The sequence below is a fragment of the Bombyx mandarina genome, chromosome 16 (genome assembly GCF_030267445.1).
Source record: "Bombyx mandarina strain Sakado chromosome 16, ASM3026744v2".
Classification (NCBI taxonomy): Eukaryota; Metazoa; Arthropoda; class Insecta; order Lepidoptera; family Bombycidae; genus Bombyx; species Bombyx mandarina.
Genome location: NC_143222.1, coordinates 8743153 through 8767955, shown reverse-complemented (window position 1 = coordinate 8767955; position 24803 = coordinate 8743153). Strand labels below are relative to the sequence as shown.

The 24803-nt window shown below is 41.0% G+C and overlaps 2 protein-coding genes and 1 long non-coding RNA gene across 14 annotated transcripts in view; 1 reads left to right on the top strand and 2 right to left on the bottom strand.

Annotated features, from left to right (window-relative positions):
* The first annotated feature begins 767 nt into the window (after positions 1–767).
* LOC114250390 (phospholipase A2) lies at positions 768–2270 on the top strand. Its single transcript, XM_089733755.1, has 3 exons — positions 768–1116; positions 1531–1683; positions 2121–2270. The coding sequence occupies exons 1-3, from the start codon at positions 989–991 to the stop codon at positions 2206–2208; spliced, it is 369 nt and encodes a 122-aa protein (XP_089589881.1). The 5' UTR covers positions 768–988; the 3' UTR covers positions 2209–2270.
* A 1377-nt stretch (positions 2271–3647) lies between these two features.
* The window catches only part of Rbp (RIMS binding protein), a 35084-nt gene continuing 13928 nt past the window's right edge, over positions 3648–24803 (bottom strand). The window contains exons 3-21 of one of the 12 annotated variants that reach the window (XM_028184203.2): positions 23734–23935; positions 22509–23411; positions 21622–21736; positions 21113–21290; positions 20905–21037; positions 20161–20372; positions 19560–19763; positions 19285–19482; positions 18529–18723; positions 18115–18369; positions 17230–17289; positions 16143–16232; positions 15156–15371; positions 14374–14601; positions 13559–13789; positions 12980–13142; positions 8446–8622; positions 7434–7507; positions 3648–6293 (exon numbers count right to left, since the gene is read on the bottom strand). In XM_028184203.2, the coding sequence (XP_028040004.2) occupies positions 5913–6293; positions 7434–7507; positions 8446–8622; positions 12980–13142; positions 13559–13789; positions 14374–14601; positions 15156–15371; positions 16143–16232; positions 17230–17289; positions 18115–18369; positions 18529–18723; positions 19285–19482; positions 19560–19763; positions 20161–20372; positions 20905–21037; positions 21113–21290; positions 21622–21736; positions 22509–23411; positions 23734–23935 (4215 nt within the window). In that variant the 3' untranslated portion in view covers positions 3648–5912. The remainder of the gene's footprint in view (positions 6294–7433; positions 7508–8445; positions 8623–12979; positions 13143–13558; positions 13790–14373; positions 14602–15155; positions 15372–16142; positions 16233–17229; positions 17290–18114; positions 18370–18528; positions 18724–19284; positions 19483–19559; positions 19764–20160; positions 20373–20904; positions 21038–21112; positions 21291–21621; positions 21737–22508; positions 23412–23733; positions 23936–24803) is intronic. The other 11 variants (XM_028184204.2, XM_028184210.2, XM_028184206.2 and 8 more) reach the window with 11 other exon arrangements.
* On the bottom strand, positions 10950–11332 carry LOC149501328 (uncharacterized). The gene is made up of 2 exons (XR_016324369.1): positions 11062–11332; positions 10950–11007 (listed from the first exon to the last, which is right to left on the bottom strand). It is a non-coding gene; the product is annotated as an uncharacterized LOC149501328 (long non-coding RNA).

The window sequence follows — 24803 nt, the reverse complement described above, 5'->3', positions numbered from 1 at the left end:
ATAAATTCAGTCAGGTAATGGTTATGGAATCAATCTGTTTTAAAAGATATTGTAATCAATGTATTGTAATTTAAAGGCCTCGTATTCACTATGCTTAATCAGTGGATGTTGTTTTTTTTCGTTTTTTTAATAATTGGCTCCTGCAGTTCTTGGAGTATTTTATTAGAGAGAATCTTTAAGATTTTGAATAATAACAAAGAAAAAGAAACAAACCAAGACTTTCAACTCATATATCCCGGTGAGTTCAACTAATTGCGCCTAGGAATTGCAGCTATTTTCATTTTGCAAATTTTGGAAATAAAATTCAATTTCAAATCAAATAAATAAATGTTGAAAACTTTATTAAATATTTTCTCTTGGAGTGTCCCGGAAGAATTTTTCTGATAAGTCACTCGACTTCAATTTATTTCTAATTTATTTTTGAAATAGCGATCCGCCCTCGCTTCGCTTCGGAAACATTAAAACACACATGGAACCAAAAAAAAAAAAAAAATTTAAAAAAGTAGCCTATGTTCATCAGGGACAATGTCGGCTTCTAATGGAAAAAGAATTTTTCAAATCGGTCCAGTAGTTTCGGAGCCTATTCGAAACAAACAAACAAACAAATCTTTCCTCTTTATAATATTAGTATAGATAATTAAAGTTTTGGATTAAATTTTTGTATTCAATTTATTGATATTATAAGACTTAACGGTGTTGGCAATTATAGAATAATTTAAAAAGCACTTTTACTATTTACATACCTTACCTACCTACCTTACATATAGATAGGTATACAATAGGTATACAAATAAAATTTAGACCCAGGTGGGTGGCGATACTCGCCTTGTGATGAAAGCTATAAAAAACCGTTCAATTTCTCTAGAGTTAAGTATACAAATATTATGTTTAATTAACACTTTAATGTGGTTCCACTACTTTCACTTAGTTACTGCAAATTGGTTTTTCATTAACAGATACAAAATGGTGCGGTACAGGAAACATAGCGATGGACTACGAGGATCTGGGCTCCGAGATCGAAACCGACAAATGCTGTAGAAGCCACGATCACTGCATCGACCATATAGCCGCCGGAGACACCAAATACAATCTCACCAACACGGCATTTTATTCAAGGTGTTATGATTTTTCATAATTTCTGCCGAATAGACGACTCTTCTTGCGAAAAACCGTTGGTTGCAGTTAGCAAAAGATTATAAATAAAACTCGTCTCTAGACGGAAAAAATAGCTCCCTAGACGGAAAAGTTAGCTCATCTGGTGTTACTAGTTACCTAACTCAATAGTCATAGCAATGTGCACAACAAGTCCAGATTTCACTTAAATTAGAGCACGATTATCCTGACTGCCAAATCGGAAGGCTTACGTTACTCCCTCTTTCTATTGATACCGATCTATGCGACCTAATATGTCCCATAAGACAAAACAAAATAATTGAAACCGTCCTCGAAAAACATTACTTTTTCTAGAAGTTTCACGTAAATCGGAGGACTATCAACTGAGAAAAGAGTTGATTTTTTTTCTTGTCTTAGATTATTACATTGCGAGTGCGACGAGGAATTCCGCCGGTGTCTTCGCTTGGCTGAAACAGAAACATCTAGAAAAGTCAAAGAGATTTACTTCAAGATTCTCAAAACACAATGCTACAAGAAAGAGTATCCTATAATCGGCTGCAAATACCATCAGTGAGTTTGAGTAATTTTTTTTATTGCTTAGATGGGTTTCTGGATGAGCTCACAGCCCACCTGATGTTAAGTGGTTACTGGAGCCCATAGACATCTACAACGTGCATGCGCCACCCATCTTGAATCGCATTACTGCTTCACGGCAGAAAATAGGCGGGGCGGTGGTACCTACCCGTGCGGACTCACAAGAGATCCTACCACCAGTAATTACGCAAATTATAATTTTGCGGGTTTGATTTTTATTACACCTTGTTATTCCTTCACCGTCGAAGTAAATCGTGAACATTTCTTAAGTACGTATTTCATTAGTCAAATTGGTACCAGCTTGCGGGATTCGAACACCGGTGCATCGGTAGATACGAATCTGCACCAGACGTCTTATCGTTTAGGCCACGACGACTTCAAAGCTACCGCTTCAAAACACGTTACCTTTGCAGATGGCTCAGTGGGAGGTGTCTAGAGTACGAGCTGGATACAAACGGGGAGCAATTCCATCAATGGTTCGACGTGATAGATGAAGAATAATGTTCCGATACTGAATCGAGTGAACCCAGAAACGAGAGATTAAAATCAGTTTTACGGTTTAATCTCGTCTCTCTCTTCGTATGCTCAATGGGAATTTGACTAAGGCTATGTTTGAAAAAGATTTTTACTTGTGGTAGGACCTCTTGAGAGTCCGCGCGGGTAGGTACCACCACCCCGCCTATTTCTACCGTGAAGCAGTAATGCGTTTCGGTTTGAATGGCTGGGGCATCCGTTGTAACTATACTTGAGACCTTAGATCTTATATCTCAAAAAAAAGACTCGTCATATTTGTTCTAGGTACCTCCGCTCATGATCACAAAATGCATCCAGTACTTGTAACATTTATATCAGGCATTAGCTCCTCTACAGAACTCTTATACGTCCGGTCATGACTTATGCAAATGTAGTAGTGTTCGCTGACGCATAATCTTGAAGCCCTTCCAAATAAGACAATCCCGTTTTTTAGGATAGCCGGCGGAGCCCCGTGGTATGTCAGAAATGTGGACCTCCACGACGACATGGACCTAGAATGTCGGCATCAGTGTGCCATTTAAAGAAAGCGGCACGACACGAGAACCCTCTCATCGTGACCGCCGCGCCGGTAACTACATTCCCGATCCTGCGGACCGAATGGTAAACAGTCGACGTCGCCCTAAACAGCCTTTCATTACTGGTGGTAGAACCTCTTGTGAGTCCGCACGGGTAGGTACCACCACCGAACCTATTCCTGCCGTGAAGCAGTAATGCGTTTCGGTTTGAAGGGTGGGGCAGCCGTTGTAACTATACTTGAGACCTTAGAACTTATATCTCAAGGTGGGTGGCGCATTTACGTCGTAGATGTCTATGGCCTCCAGTAACCACTTAACACCAGGTGGGCTGTGAGCTCGTCCACTCATCTAAGCAATAAAATAAAAACACGTCTTTTCGGATCCTCCCGATCCACTAACGGTTCTTTTAGGTACCCCGTCGCTTGCGACGAAGGGCTCGGCGAGAAAATTAACCCACAGACACAGCCCACTGAATTTCTCGCCGATCTTCTCAGTGGGTCGCGTTTCCGATCCGGTGGTAGATTCAGTGAAGCACTGCTCTTGCTAGGGTTAGTGTTAGCAACGTCGTCAGGTTAGAGTTCCGTGAGCTTACCTACTTATTAAGGTTACACTGAAATGGTATCTCAAGACCATCAGCTTAGGTAGGAAAAAAAACATTGATGATTCATCACTGTCCAGGGCCTGTTCAGACTGGGTAAAACCATTGGCTACCGCTGAAGTCACAGTTTCTGGTATAGAAAACACAAAACACAACTTTGGTTACACTGGACCACGATACTTCCCATTTTTAGATCTCAAAATACATCGGAGACAACAAAAAAATCTTATACGATTATTTACAAGGAATTATTAAAAAACATAATGAAATACATAATATTAAAACACAATAAATAAAGAAGCAGCATTCAAATTATTTATTTTTTTCTCAGCATATTATTAATATTTTTTTGGTACATTGTTCAAGATTCATATATCATAGTGTTTTGTCATAATTAATTAAGTATATAATATACAACTCTTCACATTAAATGATGTTTATTTATATGTAAACGCACGATTAATATACATAATATATATTTTTTCATATATAATAACGCGTATGTAATCATACACATATCGTGTTAATAGATACGGTTTTATAACAATGTATAAATAGAAGAACAACTTCAAAGGGTGTTAGAATAAGTGCTATTTGTTATAAGTTTGATAATAGAAAATTCGAATACAGATTAAATATATATATATATATACTATACGTATCTTATAAAGTAGATATGTCGCGCAGTGCTTAGCTAAGAACATTTCACCCCACGCGGACGCGTTGTCAACGCAATTTTTAAATATATTATTGTATATTTTTTATAATAATATTGGACTAAAGAGTGGGGTTATGCATTAACGAAAAGTTAAAGTTTTTTTTTATAATTTTAATAATCGCAAGCTGTACGCTAACACTGGAATAAATATATGTTATATAATTTACGTAACGTATTTGTTATGTAAATATATTATAGAGATTTAAAGGACTTAAAATTATTCTTGTACGAAGTGAGCAATTTCGAAATACATAGTCTAAGAACCCAAGCGATCCCGATGATCAATATGTACAACAATTTTTAGAATTACTTAAACATTTCATATTGAATATTATAATTATCTCGGAATAAATTACTGAATTATGTTTGAGTCAGTTTGATTACGATTATCCATTACGCAGTCAAACATTATTTATTATGGTGATCATTTATTAAAATAATTAAGTGTACGTGATATTATTTTGTTAATGAATTTCAAATTTGAAATCGAAACACATCAGTGATGCATTATCGATTTATAACTTATATAAAATATTTTCTCCATGCAAGCAGTCTTGTCATTGGGTTAATTCGCCTTTGTCATAACTGTTTTTTTTTTATTATGAACTTAATACCAGATTAAACATTACACGTGTTTAAGTACGTCTACGGCTTTTGGATACGTAAGAAAAGTAACTATTGTATGAAGTTTCCTTCGTAATATAGTTCTTATCGATACACGATTATCTATTGCCACAATAAATGACAAGTTATTGTACAACTTCTTCGAATATAAAGTTCAATTTCAAATGGCAAAAATGCGAACGAATTTCCTGTCCAATGTAGTCGAGAATGTTTTGTGTGAAGTAAATGTATAGTACAATTAGAATATAGATGGTATCACGTCTACTATCACAGTATCTTAGTTTCTATTCGAGAATAATTATTATACCTTAAAGGGATTCAATTACTTAATCGATTTTAAGGTATATAAATTTTACTGACAGCATGGAATCGAGATGAAAGTGAAATTGTGTGTGATGACGTAATTTTTTTTTAAATTAGCTTTCAAACTTTTCAACACCTCACTTTTGCAAATTTCTATAAATAATAAAATACGTGTTCCTGCCTTCCAAACAATATTTTTCATTGACGATCATGACCGCCGAACGTCGATTAAAAGTCAATCGTTTTTTTTTTTAAATCGATTCCGTTTATTGAAAAGGGACGGTTGCACCATTGCATTGTACAAAGATTAGCGTTAACAAAACATTTATCATAAACAACAATAACTAATCGTAATTTTTCCGTGAGATCAGACTTTAGAGGAAGTTCACATTCTTGTTCCGCTGTTTTATAATATTTTCAAGGGCTATTCACACAGCTAGCTAGATTTCAAAACGTAAATTAGAAAATTACAACAAGACTACACCGTAAGGAATATGAAGTAACAACTAGACGGTAACATTATAATTTCTTATTCTACGCAAGAAATAACACAAGTCAAACTCTACTAACGCATATACAATAACAATGATATAATTCATATTTATTTCTAACCTAAGTAGTTAACGAGCAAACATCGGAGATAGAGAAGCTTTAGATATAGGTACAACTATTCCCAGATGTCTGAGCTCCATCCATGAATCTACCGAGATAGCACTAACGATCAGATATCCACTATACTGTGCGTGTATTGCATATAACTATTTACAACATGCCTAAATTAAATACAAGCTCCACGAAGAGCCGGATAGATAGTTTGGATTAGCCGCAGGAGTACCAACCAGTACCAGGGCACCGGGGGAGTGGACGAGACAGCGCGGCGGGAGTCGCACGCCGCGACCCCCTGCGACCGACATTATTTACCACCGAGACCGAATTTCATGAAGATCAGTTCTTTGCCTTTACTAAGAATGTCGCCGCCGGGTGCCGTCATTTCGGAGAACTTCTGCATCAGGTTGGGCTGGGAAGAGGGGGGCTGCGCCGGCGTGAGGGGCTGCGCGGAAGGCACGACCGCTGGACCTCCGCGTCTGGTAGTTGTTTGCGCCGTAGGACCCCCCGTCGTTGTGCTAGTGGGCCCGGTCGCATTAAGCGGAGTGCTCGCGGAGTTGTTGGAGGTGGGGGGTCCGCTGGGGGGTGCGTTGCCGGGCGACTGGACGGTGGGGGTGCCCGCGTTACCAGCGCTCGTTCGCGCGATCGTGTTCGGGGGCTGTCCGCTCGACGCGCCTCTCCCCCTCGCCTGTTGCCAATTATTCATTATTTCATCGTACAACCACAACCCTATTTTTATAACAAGAATGTGAAAAAATTAAATTTTTGCCTGTGAAAAAAATTATTTTACAATTGATGTGCTTCAGAATAGTTAAATTTGAATAGATAATGTGACATCTATGATAATTTTACTTTGAAAGAACGATATGTAACGATACTTGCCAAATTGATGCGTTAGAATTTACTGAATAGAATAAGTACGGTTACATCGTTTCCAATCTAACAGAGAAAAGAAGCTTAAAATGGAATTTCTGGTAATAAATTAATTCGTACCTGTTTTTTTTTTGAAATTTTATTTTCATACTGTTTATTTCGATGTTTGATCTTGAGATTAAATTTATTTATATCACTTGTAGTACAGACAACATTAAGAACGCGTTGGATTTCGTGCTTTTGACTGAACATGCCGTTTCCATGCACCAAGCGAGTGAAAGATACTAAATCAAAATTATTCTTACTTTTATAAACGCGTCGCCGCGTCGTGATCTAATTATTGATCGAGATTGAGACATGCATCTCATGCTTTGATAAACTACAACAGAAAGCATTTGTGAGAACGTGTTATAATATACTACCCGATTAATGCAAGTACTTCGGAGAAGTACACACAAATAGGCATGTCATTGACAAGTTAAAATAAAACGCTGTAATCGTGTAGACCACATTGACAGGCCTCGAATGCTTATGCAGTCACTTAAAAAGATGGTGATTGAGCTATTGTAAATCAATGTGAGTGAAGTATGCGACAGTGTTAATGTTGAGTACTTATAGAAACTGGTCAGCATATGTTATGAGAGCTAATGTGTCTATATTCTGGTTCCGTTCGTTATTAAATATAATAATATGTAATAGTAAAGGACCAAGTACTAGCGATCAGTTTCATTTAAAAACGCCCTCATCTGTACACTGAGCGCAGCGTGAAACGTAACGATAAAATATTATAGAGAAAAAATTAAAATAAAAATGAAGAAAGGAAACAGTGAGAAAACAATAATTCATCTAAATATATGAAAGTGATAGTTGAACATAATAAGACTAGTATAATTGCTTAGTTTTATCTGAAGTAGTAGTTTTTGTGGGTTCGATTTATTAAACGGTAAATTTTTACCTGAGAATTCGCCTGTTCTGGATTACTGGCGCATGTGTTGTGGTCTAATTGAGAAGGGGGAAGAGGGCAGGCATCTAGCAAACAGACAATACACCCAACATATATAGTGACCACAGACAACCACCCGAATCTTGGATCACACTTCACCGACACCGCGGGCTCTGTGCAAGTCTATGTTGCGTGTATTTGTACGTCAGCCTACCCACTCGTGTGTGCTAATTACGTGTGGAGCCTCACTGGATTAGACCTCACGGGTCAGGTTAAACAAAAACAAAGATAGGATAGATAATTGGATAGATTAAACGAAAAACAAAGAAAAAACAAAAAAAAAAAAATACAAAAAAAAACAAAAAAAAAATATTTCGCATTTTCCCTATTCGATACATGTGGGCGCGTATCGTGTGACCTCGCTTTTTTATAATTTCTTTAAAAAAATTAACGATTTATGTGACTGTGTAATCCAAGATGGTGTTTTAGCAGAATGTATACACCAAGAGTCTTTGTGCTCCGTAGATTGCAACCGGACTTGCATTTGTTTTATACATTAAATCTTTGCTGTACATTTTAATATGATAAATAAAAAAAATCGGCAAGTCCCGTCGCAATCGTACAAGAAAGATGATAGAGGTTATCTGAGCGAAATAGCTAGCGTCGTTCGATAGTCACATAGCAAGTCCAAGGTGCAAACATGAAACACTCAAAGCTCTCAATGTTCGGGACGGACACGCTTCGTCAGTCGCCGACACTTACCTAAACAATGGGGACGCCGATCGATTCGTCAACTTTGAGAGCCTTTTGCTTTTTTTTTAACTTTACAATAATTTGTGAAGCTGTTTAAAGAACAAAAATAAATATTTTGTAACGTTTTATTTCTTAGGTCGTTGACCCCGCATCGACGAACCGATCGTCCCATCTCAAGTTCGTATTAATCAGCTAACACAATAAAAATAATAAACGTAAAGGGTGTCTGGACAGGAGTACCGAATAGGGAGGTTCGGGACGGTAAACTCACCTGTCTTACGGTGATGGTTGCGGGGCGCGGGGGCGACATTGTCTCTCGGAGGGGGAGGGGGCCCGCGCGCCCCCGGTCCCGGCGGCCCAGAGCCCCCTGGCCCCCCAGACGCCCCCGGGCCCATGCCCCTACCGCGCCCTGCGACCCCGCCCGATCCCCGCATATTTGGGCCGCCAACTGCACACAAACCGCGTTCGACGTCATACGAGGAAACTTCTTTTTTTTTTATTGCGTAGATGGGTGGACGAGCTCACAGCCCACCTGGTGTTAAGTGGTTACTGGAGCCCATAGACATCTACAACGTAAATGCGCCACCCGCCTTGAGATATAAGTTCTAAGGTCTCAAGTATAGTTACAACAGCAGTTGGAACAGCGCCCCTAGTGGCAAACGTAGGCAAACGATTCCATTCCATACAAATATGAGCTAACTTTTACACTATCGAGAACGTTCAAAAACTCGCACTAAGCACACTGAGTAGGTGCTCGTATACAAAAATTACTGACATATTACTTTAAAATTTATTTTTGGCAACAATAATGTTTTCGTAAAACTCTGATTATGTGTGTTTAAAGGGATACATTCGGATTTTAAGATAGATACAAATCCACAATCCAATTATTGGATTTGAAATTTTGGTTTCATTCATTCTCAATTCCCATTTTGTTCTTAAATCGGTTCGAAAGTGATTTGAGTCGACTATTATCAAAGCCGGCAATGTGACTTTTGGACAATTATTGGTAAATCAGAAAAACGAATTATTGACTTTGTATTCCATTGGCAGTCACAAAACTCTTCTGAACGACATCTTAGATAAATAACAGGTTAAGTATTAACCTTTATTTAATGCAGGTTTTGAACCGTATTCTTTGAAGGAGACGATTATATTCAAATCAATCTGTATTGACATTTTTTTGTCCAAATGCACAGATTGCCACCTTTGATAATAGACGACTCATTTAAGGAAAATGATTTCAAAGGCGTTACAGTAATAAGATACCCAAAGTGAAGTGAAAACAAACTTGTGTGTTAAGCTAAGCTCGAACTGTTTTCTTCATAGAAAATTTTATATACCTATTATCGTATTCGTAATTAGAAATGCGTAGACAACTAACAGAAACGTCATCACTATTAATTATAATTTAGTTACGTTGTATAAAAAACAAAAAACAAAACCTGTCTTATATAGCTGCGTAAGAAACACCAGCCTTAAAATATATAATACAGCGCAATATTAATCTAACGAACCTCAATATAACGACGTTCTCGATTTAACAAATTTGGTCGTTATAAGAGTCCATAAGAGTCAATGTAAAAATTAAATATACCTTCACATTGCGAAGATTTCATGCGAATAACCTGTGTTACCGAATCCAGGCAACCCCCGACCGAGAGCCAGCGCTAAAACTATAAAAACGATCCCTCGCTGCGCCTTTGTCTCTTTTTTGTGCGTGGCGTTCGCGTGTGCGGTTCTTGTTGAAACATGTTTGGGACTTGTGTAATTTTAACAGTTTTCGTTAATAGTAAATTGAAATCATTTTGTTAGAAGTTTTGTTAATTCAGTGAAACATAATTAGGCCAGTTCTGTGTTATTTATTTCTTTTTGTTAACTACCTCACTTCTGGTCGATAATATCAGAAGTGGGATAAAACCACGTGCTTTTGAAAAGTGACGGGACGTCGATGTAGAAAATACAGGCGCGATCATTCTCATCGACGCTGTCATGACCGCTCGAATTCTCGATTTAGGAGTTTGTTGCAATTATTATCGTCGCGATCGTGCTGTGTGTAGGAAGAGCAAGACACCTACACCGCAGGATGTCTCCTGACATAATTCCGTGGAACCGTTCTTTGGAATATAATTATACTCGTGAGATCGTGAGATTAATGACCACTTTATCTGTACCGTCTACTCGCACTCTTGTACCGAACGCCACGCGCAGTTTTTTTTCCCACCAGCAGCAACGGTTTCCGTCGAAGGGGGTGACGCATGTGCACCTGAGTACCCTGGAACAGCGTCATGCAAATCGGCGGGTGTGTGTAGCAGTGCTGGTCAGCAGATGGACGGCGTGACGAACAGGATTATTGGAGCATTGCAGGTGCTATCTAAACTTTGACAATGGAGGCGCCTTCTGTCTGATTTGTTCACAGACGCAGGGCGTTGTCGCCGACGTGTGAGGTCAGTAGCAAGTCGGGGCCGTGCTCCAGCAGGAGAGCGCAGAGCCGTGCAGACTGCACGTGTTGCTTGCGTGCCGCTACCTGCGCGCGCTCACCTGCTTTAGACGTGCATACTGCGCGCACTGCTCGCGTGCCGCTGGGTGCGCGCGCTCACCTACTTCTGGCGCGCACTGCTCGCGTACCGCTGGCTGCGCGCACTGCTCGCGTGCCGCTGGCTGCGCGCACTGCTCGCGTGCCGCTGGCTGCGCGCACTGCTCGCGTGCCGCTGGCTGCGCGCGCTCTTCTACTTCTGGCGCGCATACTACGCGCACTGCTCGCGTGCCACTGGCTGCGCGCGCTCATCTACTTCTGGCGCGCATACTGCGCGCACTGCTCGCGTGCCGCTGGCTGCGCACACTGCTCGCGTGCCGCTGGCTGCGCGCACTGCTCGCGTGCCGCTACCTGCGCGCGCTCGCCTGCTTCAGACGTGCATACTGCACGTGTTGCTCGCGTGCCGCTGCATGCGCGCGCTCACCTACTTCTGACGTGCATACTGCACGTGTTGCTCGCATGCCGCCGACTGCACCGTGCTGTACGACTGGCAGTGACGCAGAGGGCGATGTCGCTTAGTCTGCGGCCTGCTGCTGCGGACTACCCAACGGATTATCTATCAGGACGGTCGAGCGGGACGTCCGCCACACGTGGTGCAGCCTCGCATCGTGAGAGCAGACTGGAGCTGGGACGGCTGCCCTGCTTCCACATCATCCTTACGAGTGGACCCCGGTGACATGCAGCCTTTTCTTCGAAATTAATATGTGAAGGTTGAGGTGGGCACTTCGGTGCTTTACTTCCCATTTTTGAGGTTGAGGTGGGCACGACGGTGCTTTACTTCCCATTTTTGAGGTTGAGGTGGGCACGACGGTGCTTTACTTCCCGTTTATTTTTTGAGCAGTATGGTTAGATGCGGATTCGGCCGGATTTTGCGTCCCTACTGTTTAGCTGTGTTGTGTCTGTAATGTTCAGTATCTGTATCGGTGAATATTGCAGACAACAGCGCGCTACTGTTTTAGACGTTTCCTGTACGGGCTAACTCAGTAAAGGAATCGTGCAGGTGTTTCAAATTGCGCAGTTTGGGACAGTTGTGCGATATCCATTCTTCTCACTTCAAATGTTTATTTTTGGCTCGTCCTCGCTGCAGATGTAAGAGTGCACGCTTGCGTCTGTAGTAGGGATTCTAAATTTTAGAAAGTTTTAGAGCATTAAGGTCTGGGTGTAATTTTTTTTTGTTACGTTGCAGAGGGTGACCTTGTTGATGCAAGCTCTGACGTAGCTGGAAGAGATATGCTTCTGCTGAGAGATGAAGCGGTCGAGGACGCCTCGCCATCAGGAACGGCCGTGTTACCGAATCCAGGCAACCCCCGACCGAGAGCCAGCGCTAAAACTATAAAAACGATCCCTCGCTGCGCCTTTGTCTCTTTTTTGTGCGTGGCGTTCGCGTGTGCGGTTCTTGTTGAAACATGTTTGGGACTTGTGTAATTTTAACAGTTTTCGTTAATAGTAAATTGAAATCATTTTGTTAGAAGTTTTGTTAATTCAGTGAAACATAATTAGGCCAGTTCTGTGTTATTTATTTCTTTTTGTTAACTACCTCACTTCTGGTCGATAATACCTGTTTATAACAAATTTTCAGCTATCGAAAAAAAGTGTAAATACCTTTAACTAACGAATTTTGTCAACCCAAAACCCATAAATATAACGTTCCGACCAATATAACTCTAAATCCGTATGTGATTCAGTCTCGACAGGTTTAAAAAAAATGGTTACCTACCTAATTGTTTTTAAATAGGAAATACAAACAGTAATTTGATAAAAGTGTGTTATCATAATTTATTAGTAGAAGTTGTTCGCTATAACAAGGTGAGTACGTAATGTTGAGGTGAATAAAACTATTTTTTTATAACAAATAGTAGACCAACCTAATCTTAATATAACAAACCTCAGTTTACCGAATTACTTGATATAACAAATATTTACTGGTTCTCTTCCGATTTGTTACATCGAGGTTGCACTGTATTTATAATAAACTAGCTGAATCCCGCGATGTTACCCGCGGTTATTTTCGTACCGTGGGTGACGCCGCGGGGCGAAGCTAGTCTAACAGAAGTAGCCTAAGTTACTCCTTATATCATCAGCTACATATCATTGAAAGTTTTGTCGAAATCGGTCCAGCTGTTCCAGAGATAAGCCGGTATAAACAGACAGACAGACAAAGATTGTAAAAATGCAAATATGCATGTAGTAAAAAGCGTTTTTTTCAATATTACAAACAGTCACTCCAATTTTATTTATATGGATAGATTACGGTTAGTTTTTTCCTCACCTTGACTACTCTGTCCGGCATTGGTATACTGTTCGTTGGCGTCAGTGAGGAAATTGCTGGGGACCAGTCCTCGGACTCCATCGATTTCAGCCATGTAGAAACCGTCATCATCCATATCACCGTAAACGTGGATAATTTGACCAGTCTGGAAACTTAATTCCGCCTGTAATAAAATATATGAATGATGTTAATTGTGATACGACTTTTAACGCAGGTTTACTGATGTAGATAAAGAGGCAAAGTCACGGTCTGTCAGTGTTAAAATGGAGTCCATGGACGCCACAACCACCTTGAGACACGAGATTTTGTGGATGTAATTAAAATCTGTGAAGATTCCGCTTCAGAAACTAACATGTGTACCACACATTAGTTTCCAGTAACATCAACAATAATAATAATATGATCATAATAAACTCCATTGACATAAAAGGGACGTGACGGATTCATTCTCAAAAATTAAACTTAAATCTCGAAAAACTAATGCAACGACAATAGAAACTAAGAAGAACATAATAGAAATGATAATAGATATTATTATTAAAGTTATTAAATTCGTATTAAGTTTGATAATATGCTCACATCGGCATCTACATTGGGGCTTAGTTCTTGCGGATCATAGTCATAGAGAGCGACCATTCTTCGAACGGGTTGATTAGCATAGGCGTCGGTCCATCGGTCTCTTGGCTTGGCTGCTGGTTGCCCCGTGGCCTCTTGTTCGGAAACTTCCATAACCATGTTGTGCGGCACATATCCGCGTCGGCCTCGGCACTCTCCCCAGTAGAAACCGTCAGCGTCTTTGTCCCCCCATACCTGTTTTTGAGTTCAATGTTTAACATCGCCTTGTTCCACTATGCGGGGTCGGCGGAGCATACCTTTTTTTCATTCAGGCTTATCATGGACTTCCATCCTGCTATCGCATTTCCTCTTTCACACAGTCTATCCAATTATTTTTTTGGAACACCCCCTCCTCACATTACCATAGTTTAAACTTTAGCTTAGGCTAAATAACAATGCGATGAACAATTTTTTCATTAGATGCGTAATAATAATGGATTGTAGACGGATTATTTGAGAACGATCCCGCGAAATGTGAACGTTCTTTACTAAAGAAAAACTATAGTTTTTCTGCGCTAGTTGGGTATACCGTCTCATGTGACGTAGTAACGCAGGGCTGCTACACAACAATCAGAGGCAGAATAGTACTTTTATGCTAACACACCATACTCAACATACAATGATTTGAAAAATTGATAAATTCTGGTGATTTATATACTATATGTACCAAGTCACGAAATTCAATGACTCTACAACTCTAAACATTTATCTATCTTTGCGACTCCCATCCCTAATTCTTATTTAATTCACTCGTTAAAAAGCATTTCAGGATCTTATACCTTTATTGTGTCACCCTCACTGAAGGGCAATTCTTCGTCACAACTCTCTGGATTCGGACTCATTGTAACTGGATCGTAATCAAAGAGCGCGATGAAGAAGCGGCTGCGTTTGGATTGAGCGTGGCTCTGGGGTCCATGACGTTGACCCGGTTGCGGGCCACGAGGTACCGCGCCACCCGCAGCCGCTGCCCCTCGTCCTTGCAATTGCATCCCGCTTGGCTGCCCGTGCTGTCCAAAAAGCGTAAATACTCAGCTTTGCAAAATCCAGCATAAGGTGATATCCATAAAAAAGCACTATATGTGTCTTCTAATTTATGCAAATAGAAATAACGTTGAAATTTCCATATCACTTTCAAAATAGCTAGAATAAGTTCATTGAATTTCTTTGATTTTTGTAAAAAATTCGAAAAAAGTTTTAAGAGAAACATTGATATACTAGTTTTTTGATAATAGTTTGTGTGGCTATTGATTAAAGAGTACGTGTACATGATAATAAGACCTCTTCGAGGACCTGTTCGATAATGGTAAAGTACACTATGATAAAAACAACACGTGGTATATACTACCACCTTCCCTGATTCTGATTTGAGAAGATCATACGTTTCAGTTTAATGACCAAGTTAGTCGCTATGCCAATAAAATTTGAGCTTTCGACGTTCTGTGTAAGACCTGTCATTGTGGTGTCAATGAATCTTGAAACTGCATAACGTGAGAGAAGAGTAGTGACAATGAACTAAACTGAACCAACACATACGATTATAAATGTCAAAAACATAATTCACCTGCTGAGGATTCGGTGGTCGTCCTCTTTCGTGATGTGTCCTTGGTGGTGGATTCTGGTACTGCTGCGGCTGGTTAGGGTACTGACCCTGCTGGTTACTTGGGAACTGGGCGACTTGAGGATACGGCGGTTGCTGCGTGCCATGGTACGCTGGTGTATTCGGGTACTGCTGACCCGAAGGCGGTTGCGACGCCTGCGCCGGTTGGGACGGTTGCTGCTGACGTCCGTACGTACCAACACATTAATAAGGTTAGATTTTCCGAAATCAAAGTAACAGCAATGTTTTAAGCTCATAGCCATGGTTTTCATTCTGGCGTTGCGTTTCAAAGCGGTATAAAACAATTTTACCTTCGCCGCGCACTTTTTTATTTTAAATAGTAAACGAGACATTCCGTTGCAGCGCAATTCAATCCCCATGCACAACGAAAGCGAGCGTGCAGCGAAATACACTTGAATCTGTATTTTCAACGCAGACAATGACTCCCACAATGCTTTTCGGTGTTAAGATTCACAGGTCCTGTCCCCTTAATACGATTCAAAATGTGTTTTGACAGATTCCCTATCAAATGCCTCAAACTAATGGTTGCACCTTAACGAAATTGTTCACGTGTGTCATCAGGATGTGTATTCACTGTGTACAGAAAGCCAAGACAGCATGCAGGAGCCTTCAAATGTATAACATGCTCTGTGTACATGGGTGATCTGGTCTGCTCTGTGTTAGGCCTAGCTCCTAAAGAACTCAACCAGTCTCGAAGGAATTCGTTTTCTTAACGCAGTGCTCCAAGAGTGTCGAGACCTGAATGTGACAGGGACGCCGAGTGTCGCGTGTGTGTAGAAACTTACAACGTAGACGTTACAAGTGAATATAACAACATAGCCACATCGAGAAACGGAAACTCGACTTCAGGGACCGTACAGAGTTGCGAGAGAGACAGTACAGTGAGTGCTAGCACATGAAGAGCACATCGATGACAGAGTTATCGCAGACCTGCGGCCGGTGGCGCGTCGCTTCCCCATCCTCGCTACCCAGCTCCGTCACGCCTTCTTTAGTGATTTCGATGGCCGGTATTCCCGATTGCTGATACCACATGGTCATTTAATATTTCACACTTACACCAAGGATTTATTGTTACACTGATATGCTGACGGAATGGAGATCGCATAGTTATGGTGCGTGACGTGACTGAATCTATTTGTAATATTGCCAAACGGCCCTTACGTTTTTTGTTTACTTACTGTGGAAATAAAGCACTTCGTTATAAGCTTTGACTCACGTGACATAGTCTAGTATAATGTTGAAAGACGTAGAAGATACACGTTCAGCAAGAAAAGCCACATGATACAGACAAGCCAAGATGGAAACGGGAAGGTACTTCGATTTGACTTTGATTAAGCATTCGGCTTTCGATTTATGATCGACCGTCATCGTTTGCCTACTGTTGCGACTTTAAATTATTCACGTCTAATAAAATTTTGATGTTTTGTATGAGTATGGTGGATGTTTGATTTGCGTGTGAATGAGTAAATATATATATATATTTTCGTTCTAATAAAATAATAGCCCAAAAAAACTAACAATTCGTATTTCAGTACGAATGTCTATTTTAAAACATAGCATACTAACAGTGTCACTTTCGCGTTCCTTATTTGAATCAGAGACACATATAATATCAAAAATTTTAAACATAAACACTGTGCTTGAAATAATTTTGAATTTGTTTGCTTTAGTAAATTGTTGTTAAACATTGAGCTAACAGAATGTACTTCCTTCTACTTGTATTTGCTCTACTTTCAGATAAATATAAAAGCATACTCAAAGATAATATATTCATTGTCATAATGCCTTAGTATGACTACAAGTTTATTTTGTTATGTTAATAAACTATTTGGCTAAGAACACACTGCGTGATTAGTATATAATTTCAAATTAAAAACAAACCAAAAATCAAAACCAAAACTAATTTGTTAGTACTAAAATAACTCTCAAAAATAAATCTAATCAAAAATAAATCATCAAAGACAAACGTCTGAGAAATAAAAGAGTTTACTTGAAAAGGCGTGTTAAAATTCCTTACCGAAGGGGTTATTTTGTCGAATATACTCTTTAGGAGGCCAGTGCCGAATCCACTCGTAGGCTACGGAAAGGTGTATAACAGTTATGTGAGGAAGTTAGGTTAGTCTAAGTGGCATGATCGCAACTCGTGAAGTCACAAAACGGGTATGTCTGTGTCACAAAGTACAAGCTCTTTATCTGTTCATCTAAGTAGGTATTATCTGTAAGGTGTTGTGCGTTGTTTCGGGTATCGGCCAATAGAGCACTATATTCTACGGATCTAGCCGCAAGCAGTATGCATTTAATTTTGAACGTTCGAGCCGAGTGCATAGCTATATTCGATAGCGCGCGTGGTGTCGCCGTGATACCGTACGGCATTGAACTACGTTCTGGACATTTGGAGGATGCCAGCGACAGAATCACAGGATATAGAATAAAGAGTGCAATTTGCAACACCGATGATGCGTGACGATCTGTCTGCGCTCACTGAAACTTTTGTTATTGTGGTCACACCACCGGCTATCGACAGACAAGTCGCTACGCAAGAAGAGAGCGAATGAGTTTAATCTTAACAATGATAGCGAAGAAGACATAAAAGAAGTACAACAATAATTATAAGTCAATAAGAACAAAACGAAGCACATATTAATCAACATTATACGATACACTGCGTAGTTAAGTTAGAAATTACACACAAAATACACAACAACATCGATACGCAACATAATGTGGTAACAAAATTAGATGGCTGTAAAATTCAGTATATAAATGGTATATTGATGTTAATTCTGCGATAGGTTCATTAATTTCTGAATGGTTATCATAAATTGAATGAAGATCAGTGGAAACTAGATAACCTTCCACTCAAAGATTAATAAAACTGATCAGATAATAAATCATTGATCACCTGGGCTGGCTGCTGATCGTGGCGGTTATTGTTTGGGAATATTTCCTTATCTGATAAATTTTCGTCATGCTCAATGACTTGTTGCTGTTGCTGATACGGCTGCGGTCGTTGAGGGCCCCTGTACGTGCCCGGCTGAATCGAGACCGGTGCGACTGCACCACGAGGCATTCTCGATACGACGCCCCGTAATACCGCAGGCGGTATAGGCGTCGGTACACTATCACTGGATTGGCTGTCGCGCGATTTTGTACGAACCTGAAAAACAAACGAAATTTCAAACGTACCAAGAAGTTGTGGATATAATTTTAGCTATATCGCAACTATTCACAACATAGCTTGTTTTGAGAATTTTCAGAGCACGACTTGTTGTAGCATGTACCCTAGCAAAATGAAGCACAACACCGAAATACTCACGGTAACACATTTAGGATTGAGGCCGATCAGTTTGCCGATATCGATGAGAGCGTGGTCACCGGTCGGCGAGTCTACGTCCGTGACCTTTTTTCCGTCAGCGTATACAGCGTATCCGGTTACAGGTCCAGAGGCGGGCGGACGCTGTACCGGCTGCCACGTCACCAGCAGAGTGCCGTCTTGCGGGCCGGCCTCCACCTGCGACACCGCACCAATCACCACCAACAATCCAGCTGAACTTATCGTCTAGCCAATCGGGTCGAACTGTTTTCAATTCGGAGACCGCCATCGAGGATGATCAAGTCGAATTAGGAAAGGAAAGAACGCAAGTATGGAGCGCTGTATCATGAAAAATTCGGACGAAAGGTTCGGTAATTTTAATTATATTTTCATGGAGCTGGATTTATGGTTGCGATTGACGCGACTTCCTCGAATACGTCGGGCGTGCTGTGCGCTCTGAGATTGTGAATTTATTCGCAGGGGAACGGGAGGGGGGTGTATCAATCCAAATGACTAGATATAATTTCACAAATTTTATAGTAGGTATATGAAAGCTATCACCAAGTGCAAGTGCTTTTCGGCTTTAAAGCTCCTTGTAGCCTAAATTCCTCTCTATGATGAGTATTAACTGCGTATTCGTATTAACAGATTGCTGATAAATTTAGTGACGGAGCCTGGGAGAACCTACGTTGTCGACGTCTTATTTCAGAAGCATGCGCGTTCCATCTCATGCTATTCATAGCTATGAGAAGCACATACCATTATTTCATTGGGCGGATCCGGTAAGCCTTTGGGTAGAGTCCTAAAGTCCGTGTAAGCGCCAGGAGCTTCTTCTGCGGGTATTCCCGAAGGCTGGAGAGTCTTCCCATTTTTGGCCCGTACAGTTACTCTGTACTGAGTACTGGGTGAAAGTCCCGTAATGGTATGCCGATAGACACCTGCTTTCACTAGCCGCACCTAAAAATCAAAAGTTAAAGTAAACTGCGACATAAGAAGGTATTTTATGAAATGAGCTTATACAATCTCATCAGTACCTCAACATTATTAACGCAAACTATGTGCTGCTGATTAGAATTGGCAGGCAACCAGGAAATGACGGCTTGAGAACAAGTCACTCCACTAGCCCTGACACAAGTTGGGCCCATGTTAACAGTCTCCTTTCCTATGACCATCGTGCAAGCAGCATCACGTGATGTCCTCCGTGAAGCAGTTACCGAACGCACGCTTATTCTATGAGGCTAAAAATTTAAAATCAATATACTGGATTTGTTAATTTACTCATTGAAAAGTCAACTTTCACTAATTATATGTAGTAAGTAAGGTATCTTAAAACAATCCAATCTCAAATTCATTTCAAATTAATGACAATTAAATATTTTGTATACAATTACAGTGGATACTTTAGATCAGGGGTTCCCAAACTTATTTTGTCCATTGCCCACTTCGAGAGCTAAGTCGGTATTAAAGAGTCCTCCTAGATGAAATTACAAATCCCCTCCCAAGCCTCTACACAACGCCCCCTTTTTTTCTGGGTCTCTTATCGTCCCCCTTTAGACCTGCAGCGCCCTCAAGGGGGCGTTATCGCCCACTTTGGGAAAGGCTGCTTTAGATCATAATACCTCAAGAGCAACTTACGCGACCAGCATCGACTCCTTCGACAAGGGCCCTCGTGCGTTCTGTAGCTTTCACAGTAGTTTTGAGGACTCCATCGACATACACGTGATAGCTCTCGATGTTCGCCTGTTGAACTCCGTCCGGCGCGATCCAGCTGATCAGCACGGACTTATTCAATTGCCTCTCGAGGTTGAGCTGCCGCGGCGCGGGCACTAGCGACGAGAAAAACAGCTCTGCCGTTCAGGTCCGATGGTTGATCGTGGTAATGCAGCCAGCGATGTGCGAGTTATGCGGAGAAGCGTGCGGCCGAGTCCGAAGGATCGGGAGGAGGAAAGGACGCTTCACTATAGATATCTAAGTCATTTTCGCAACGGCTAGAACCGTATTGGGTCTTTGTTTGTTGCATTACAATTGATCATTAAATTCATGGGTAAATTGTGAGGTGTCGTGTATGGTGCTCCTTCTCATGAAATGGTTTACCAAGCTTTGTACCATGATTGATAAAATAATGACCTCTTTACTTTGCTATGTACTGGGACAATGCATGCGAAATTCCTTCATTCGAATCTCAAAAACCTGAATAATTGTGTTTTTAAATTAAATGTTGAAGCTCAGAACATATCTACAAATGTGGTAAGTTATAAATTAATTTAATTACATAGACTAGGTAAGTTCTCGAATTATTTATTTCAATCGACCGCTTATCTTAAAGAGAAGCTAATTTCAAATATAGTAATCGAGATTTTTAAATTATCTAACACATACCATTGTCGTCATCTTCAGGACCCTCATTAATGTCCGCCGTTTCACTAAGTCGAGCGACGTCCCTACTAAGAGACAATTCACTGACCGCAGTCGTCGCAGACTCATCAACATCTCGCATCGACGTCACCACAGCCTGTAAGTTCACCTCACAAATGAAGAACGCTTGGAACTTTGAGATCCATAGAATTGGATTAGTGAATGTACGAACTTGATGGAAGTCTAAAAGATCCTCTCCCACTAGTCTCTGAACAAAATTAACTGGCACGAGACCGCGACGCCCGTCTAACATTTCCGCTTCCAACATTGTTACGTTTGGATCCGGCGCACCCCATACTAATAAATAATCACCCGCCGAAATCGATAATTCGCCCTCTGCGCTTTCGATTCTGAAATTCATAAAAAAAAACTCAATTATTTATTTACTTTTATTTTTTTATTGCTTAGGTGGGTAGACGAGCTCACAGCCCACCTGGTGTTAAGTGGTAACTGGAGCCCATAGACATCTACAACGTAAATGCGCCACCAACCTTGAGTTATAAGTTTTAAGCTCTCAGATATAGTTACAATGGCTACCCTACCCTTCAAACCGAAACGCATTACTACTTCACGGCAGAAATAGGCAGGGCGGTGATACCTACCCGTGCGGACTCACAAGAGGTCCTACCACCAGTAACATAACAGGGTCTTCAGTGTGCTTATATAGTTCTCGTTACTTACTCCGGAGGGTCGTAGGAGAAACGTGCTATGTAAACGCAACAACGGCCTCGTCCGGGAATATCCAACATGTCCACCGTTTCAGCGGATGCCCCGTTCATGTAAAGTGAATTTCGAACTGAAATTATAATAATACATATATGAAAAGTTTTGAAAATTGGGGCTTTCAGCGCAAAAGTGGCCTAAGCTTACCATAGTATTTTTTATTTATTGCCCGAGCAGGCAGACTATCATACGGCCCACCTGATAGTAAGTGGTTACCGTCGCTCATGGATGTCAGCAATGCCAGGGGCAGAGCCAAGCCGCTGCCTACCGCTTAATACTCTCCACAAGCCTCGTTTGAAGGACATGTCATAGCGCTCGGGAAACACCGTGGAGGGGAGCTCATTCCAAAGCTGGATGGTATGTGGCAATATGGAGCGTGGTATTATGGAGCAATGAGGTTTAAATTTTCATGAATTTGAGTAGGTAGGCAAAAAACAATACGCGCATAAATAATATTTACAAAGCTATATGTTATCTATGGGTGTTCACGACGTTCAGGGCGAGAGAGGGGACAGGGGAAGGCAGCGGGAGGAGGATGCGCCCGCGGCCTTAGATTCGTGTTCGTCGACCAGCAGCGTGACACGCGTCAACATTAAAATTTGTTAAATAATGTATTTTAAAAATAGTTAATTAAAACTATCAAACTTCTGTCATGCTTGGTTTCTTCTTCACCATCGTCATGAACAATGGGTGAAACTATGGATAGGCCGGTTTTGCATCAAAATTTATTATATTAACTGCAGTATACATAATTATAAGCATGATTATGAAAAATTTTAGGTTAAGCCACTTTTGCGCTGACGGCCTAATTGATACTAATAATAAAATAACCAAATGATACCCACCATCCATATCTAATGCTGAATTAGGAAGAATCCTCGATAAAGCTCGATTTCGGTCATGACTAAACGCTGTTTCTAAGGCCCCTAACCTATCAGTTCCGAATTGGCTATCTAAACCTAGGTTCCATGAGGGCTGATGGGGCGTAACCGGAGTCGCTGCTCTGCCAGCTCCACTACTACTACTCGTTCCGTATCTACCTAAACTCAAATCTATGTCATCTAAAGGTTTTAATTTTATACACAAAGGATGTGATGTCAAAGCCGATAGAAGTGGATTTGTATAGATCCCAGTTCCGTACGCATTGGTTCCTGTCAAACTAGTATTCAACGCTCCGAGCTGAGGTCCACCAGTCAAACTGTTCAAAGTATTTCCCAAGGTTCCAGTAAGTGTTGATTGTATCCCGCTTAACGTGTTCGTCAGTCCCGGCAAATTTGTCTGTGCGCTGTTCAAATTTGTTAATCCTGTGCCCGCTATTGTACCCGTCATACCTGGTCCGCTAAGCGTTCCGCCTAAATTCAGGCTTGACACATTCCCAGTTATATTCTGAAGGTTGCTCTGTAAGCCAGCCAGAGTGCTGGTTATTTGACCGATGCTATTTACTAGGGGCGCTGTCACTGGATTAGTAAATGTGACTTGATGAGTGTTTGTCAATCCGTATGTGTTAGCGGAATATGTTGAGGCTTGATTGGCATACGTAGGGTTGTGAGCGCTCATCGAGTAGCCAACGGAATTCGAACTAGGGGCGCTAAATTGGTTTGCTCCATGGAATGCGGACAGCGTCGGCATGGTGTTGCTTTGAGAAATGGCTACATGACCAGTTGTATTTCCATAAATATGAGGCAGGGGCGACGGTGTCGGCGAATGGAACTCTCCAAGTGCCTGGGTCGATCCACTTGGTTGTATCGCTAAAATTGAACAGAAATATTATGTAGAATGTTTCAATTAAGTACACCCTTTATAAACCAGAACATTAAATGCCTTATGCCATTGATGGTAGGACCACTTATGACTCCGCGCGGGTAGGTACCACCACCCCGCCTGTTTCTGCCGTAAAACAGTAATGCGTTTCGGTTTGAAGGGTGAGGCAGCCGTTGTTACTATACTTGAGACCTTCGAACTTATATCTCAAGGTGGGTGGCGCATTTACGTTGTAGATGTCTATGGGCTCCAGTAACCACTTAACACCGGCCTGTGAGCTCGTCCACCCATCTAAGCAATAAATAATACCATGTGTAGTAGTAGTAGATCTTGGCTGTTCTAATTCAGCTAGAATACGATTATCCTGTTCAATTTTCGCCATAATTCGTTCTATTTCATATCCAGGCTGTGTACATTGAGTCCAAGTCGCCGATGTCGTAGTGCCGCGGGCTCGCAGCGCTGTCGACAGTTCCAGTTGAAGTTCCTCACAGCGCACTGTCTCCAAAGCTGCCTGTAGCATGTGAAACGTATAAATTAGATTTTTTATAATTTTCATTGGCACACATCACTAGGGCAGCGTAGAATCGGTCGTTCTGGAGTTTATTCCTAGATTTGTGCGAGCTTATATCAGTATATCATAGCTGATACTCTGGACTCATGTCTCAAGGAAGCTGGATGACGGCACTACGGATCATGATCTCATGGCTTCTTTAAAAAAAAATGGTACCTGCCTACACGATTTGAGGACATAGTCACACCAGCACGAGGACATAGGTCGTCTTCAATCTTCTGGCGCTACCGGAGACCACAGCCACCACAGTGAATGAGAAACACCTTGAAACCCGAGATTGAAAGTTCAACTATATTGCAACAATAGCTATCCGAGCTATTCAAATCGAAACACGTAATTATATCACGATTTACGAAAAAAAAGTTACAAATAAGCGGTTCACAAATCGACCGTATTTAATAATAATAATAATATTAATATAACTCTTTATTTGACACCACATGTACAGAGTAAGCATATAACACAAATAATAGACGGTGACATAAATTGGCGGCCTCATCGCTGAATGCGATCTCTTCCAGGCAACCTTGCAGGGAGAGGAATAAGCAAACTAGCATGGACGGTGCTATATCATAATAAACTTACATAAAATATAGATATATACTTATATACACATGTGAAAAATAAATACAATATAGGATAGACTTACATACGATTAAATACAAATAAATACTAAAACTGTGCAAGTAAATACAAAATAAGTAGCAAGTTATACAGTTATAGCGGTAGGCAGCGGCTTGGCTCTGCCCCTGGCATTGCTGAAGTCCATGGGCGACGGTAACCACTCACCATCAGGTGGGCCGTATAC

Coding starts and splice junctions, on each gene's coding strand:
- LOC114250390 (XM_089733755.1), top strand. CDS start 989: ATGGACTACGAGGATCTGGGCTCCGAGATCGAAACCGACAAATGCTGT. Junction 1,117..1,530: donor AACACGGCATTTTATTCAAG/GTGTTATGATTT, acceptor TTCTTGTCTTAG/ATTATTACATTGCGAGTGCG. Junction 1,684..2,120: donor ATCGGCTGCAAATACCATCA/GTGAGTTTGAGT, acceptor TTACCTTTGCAG/ATGGCTCAGTGGGAGGTGTC.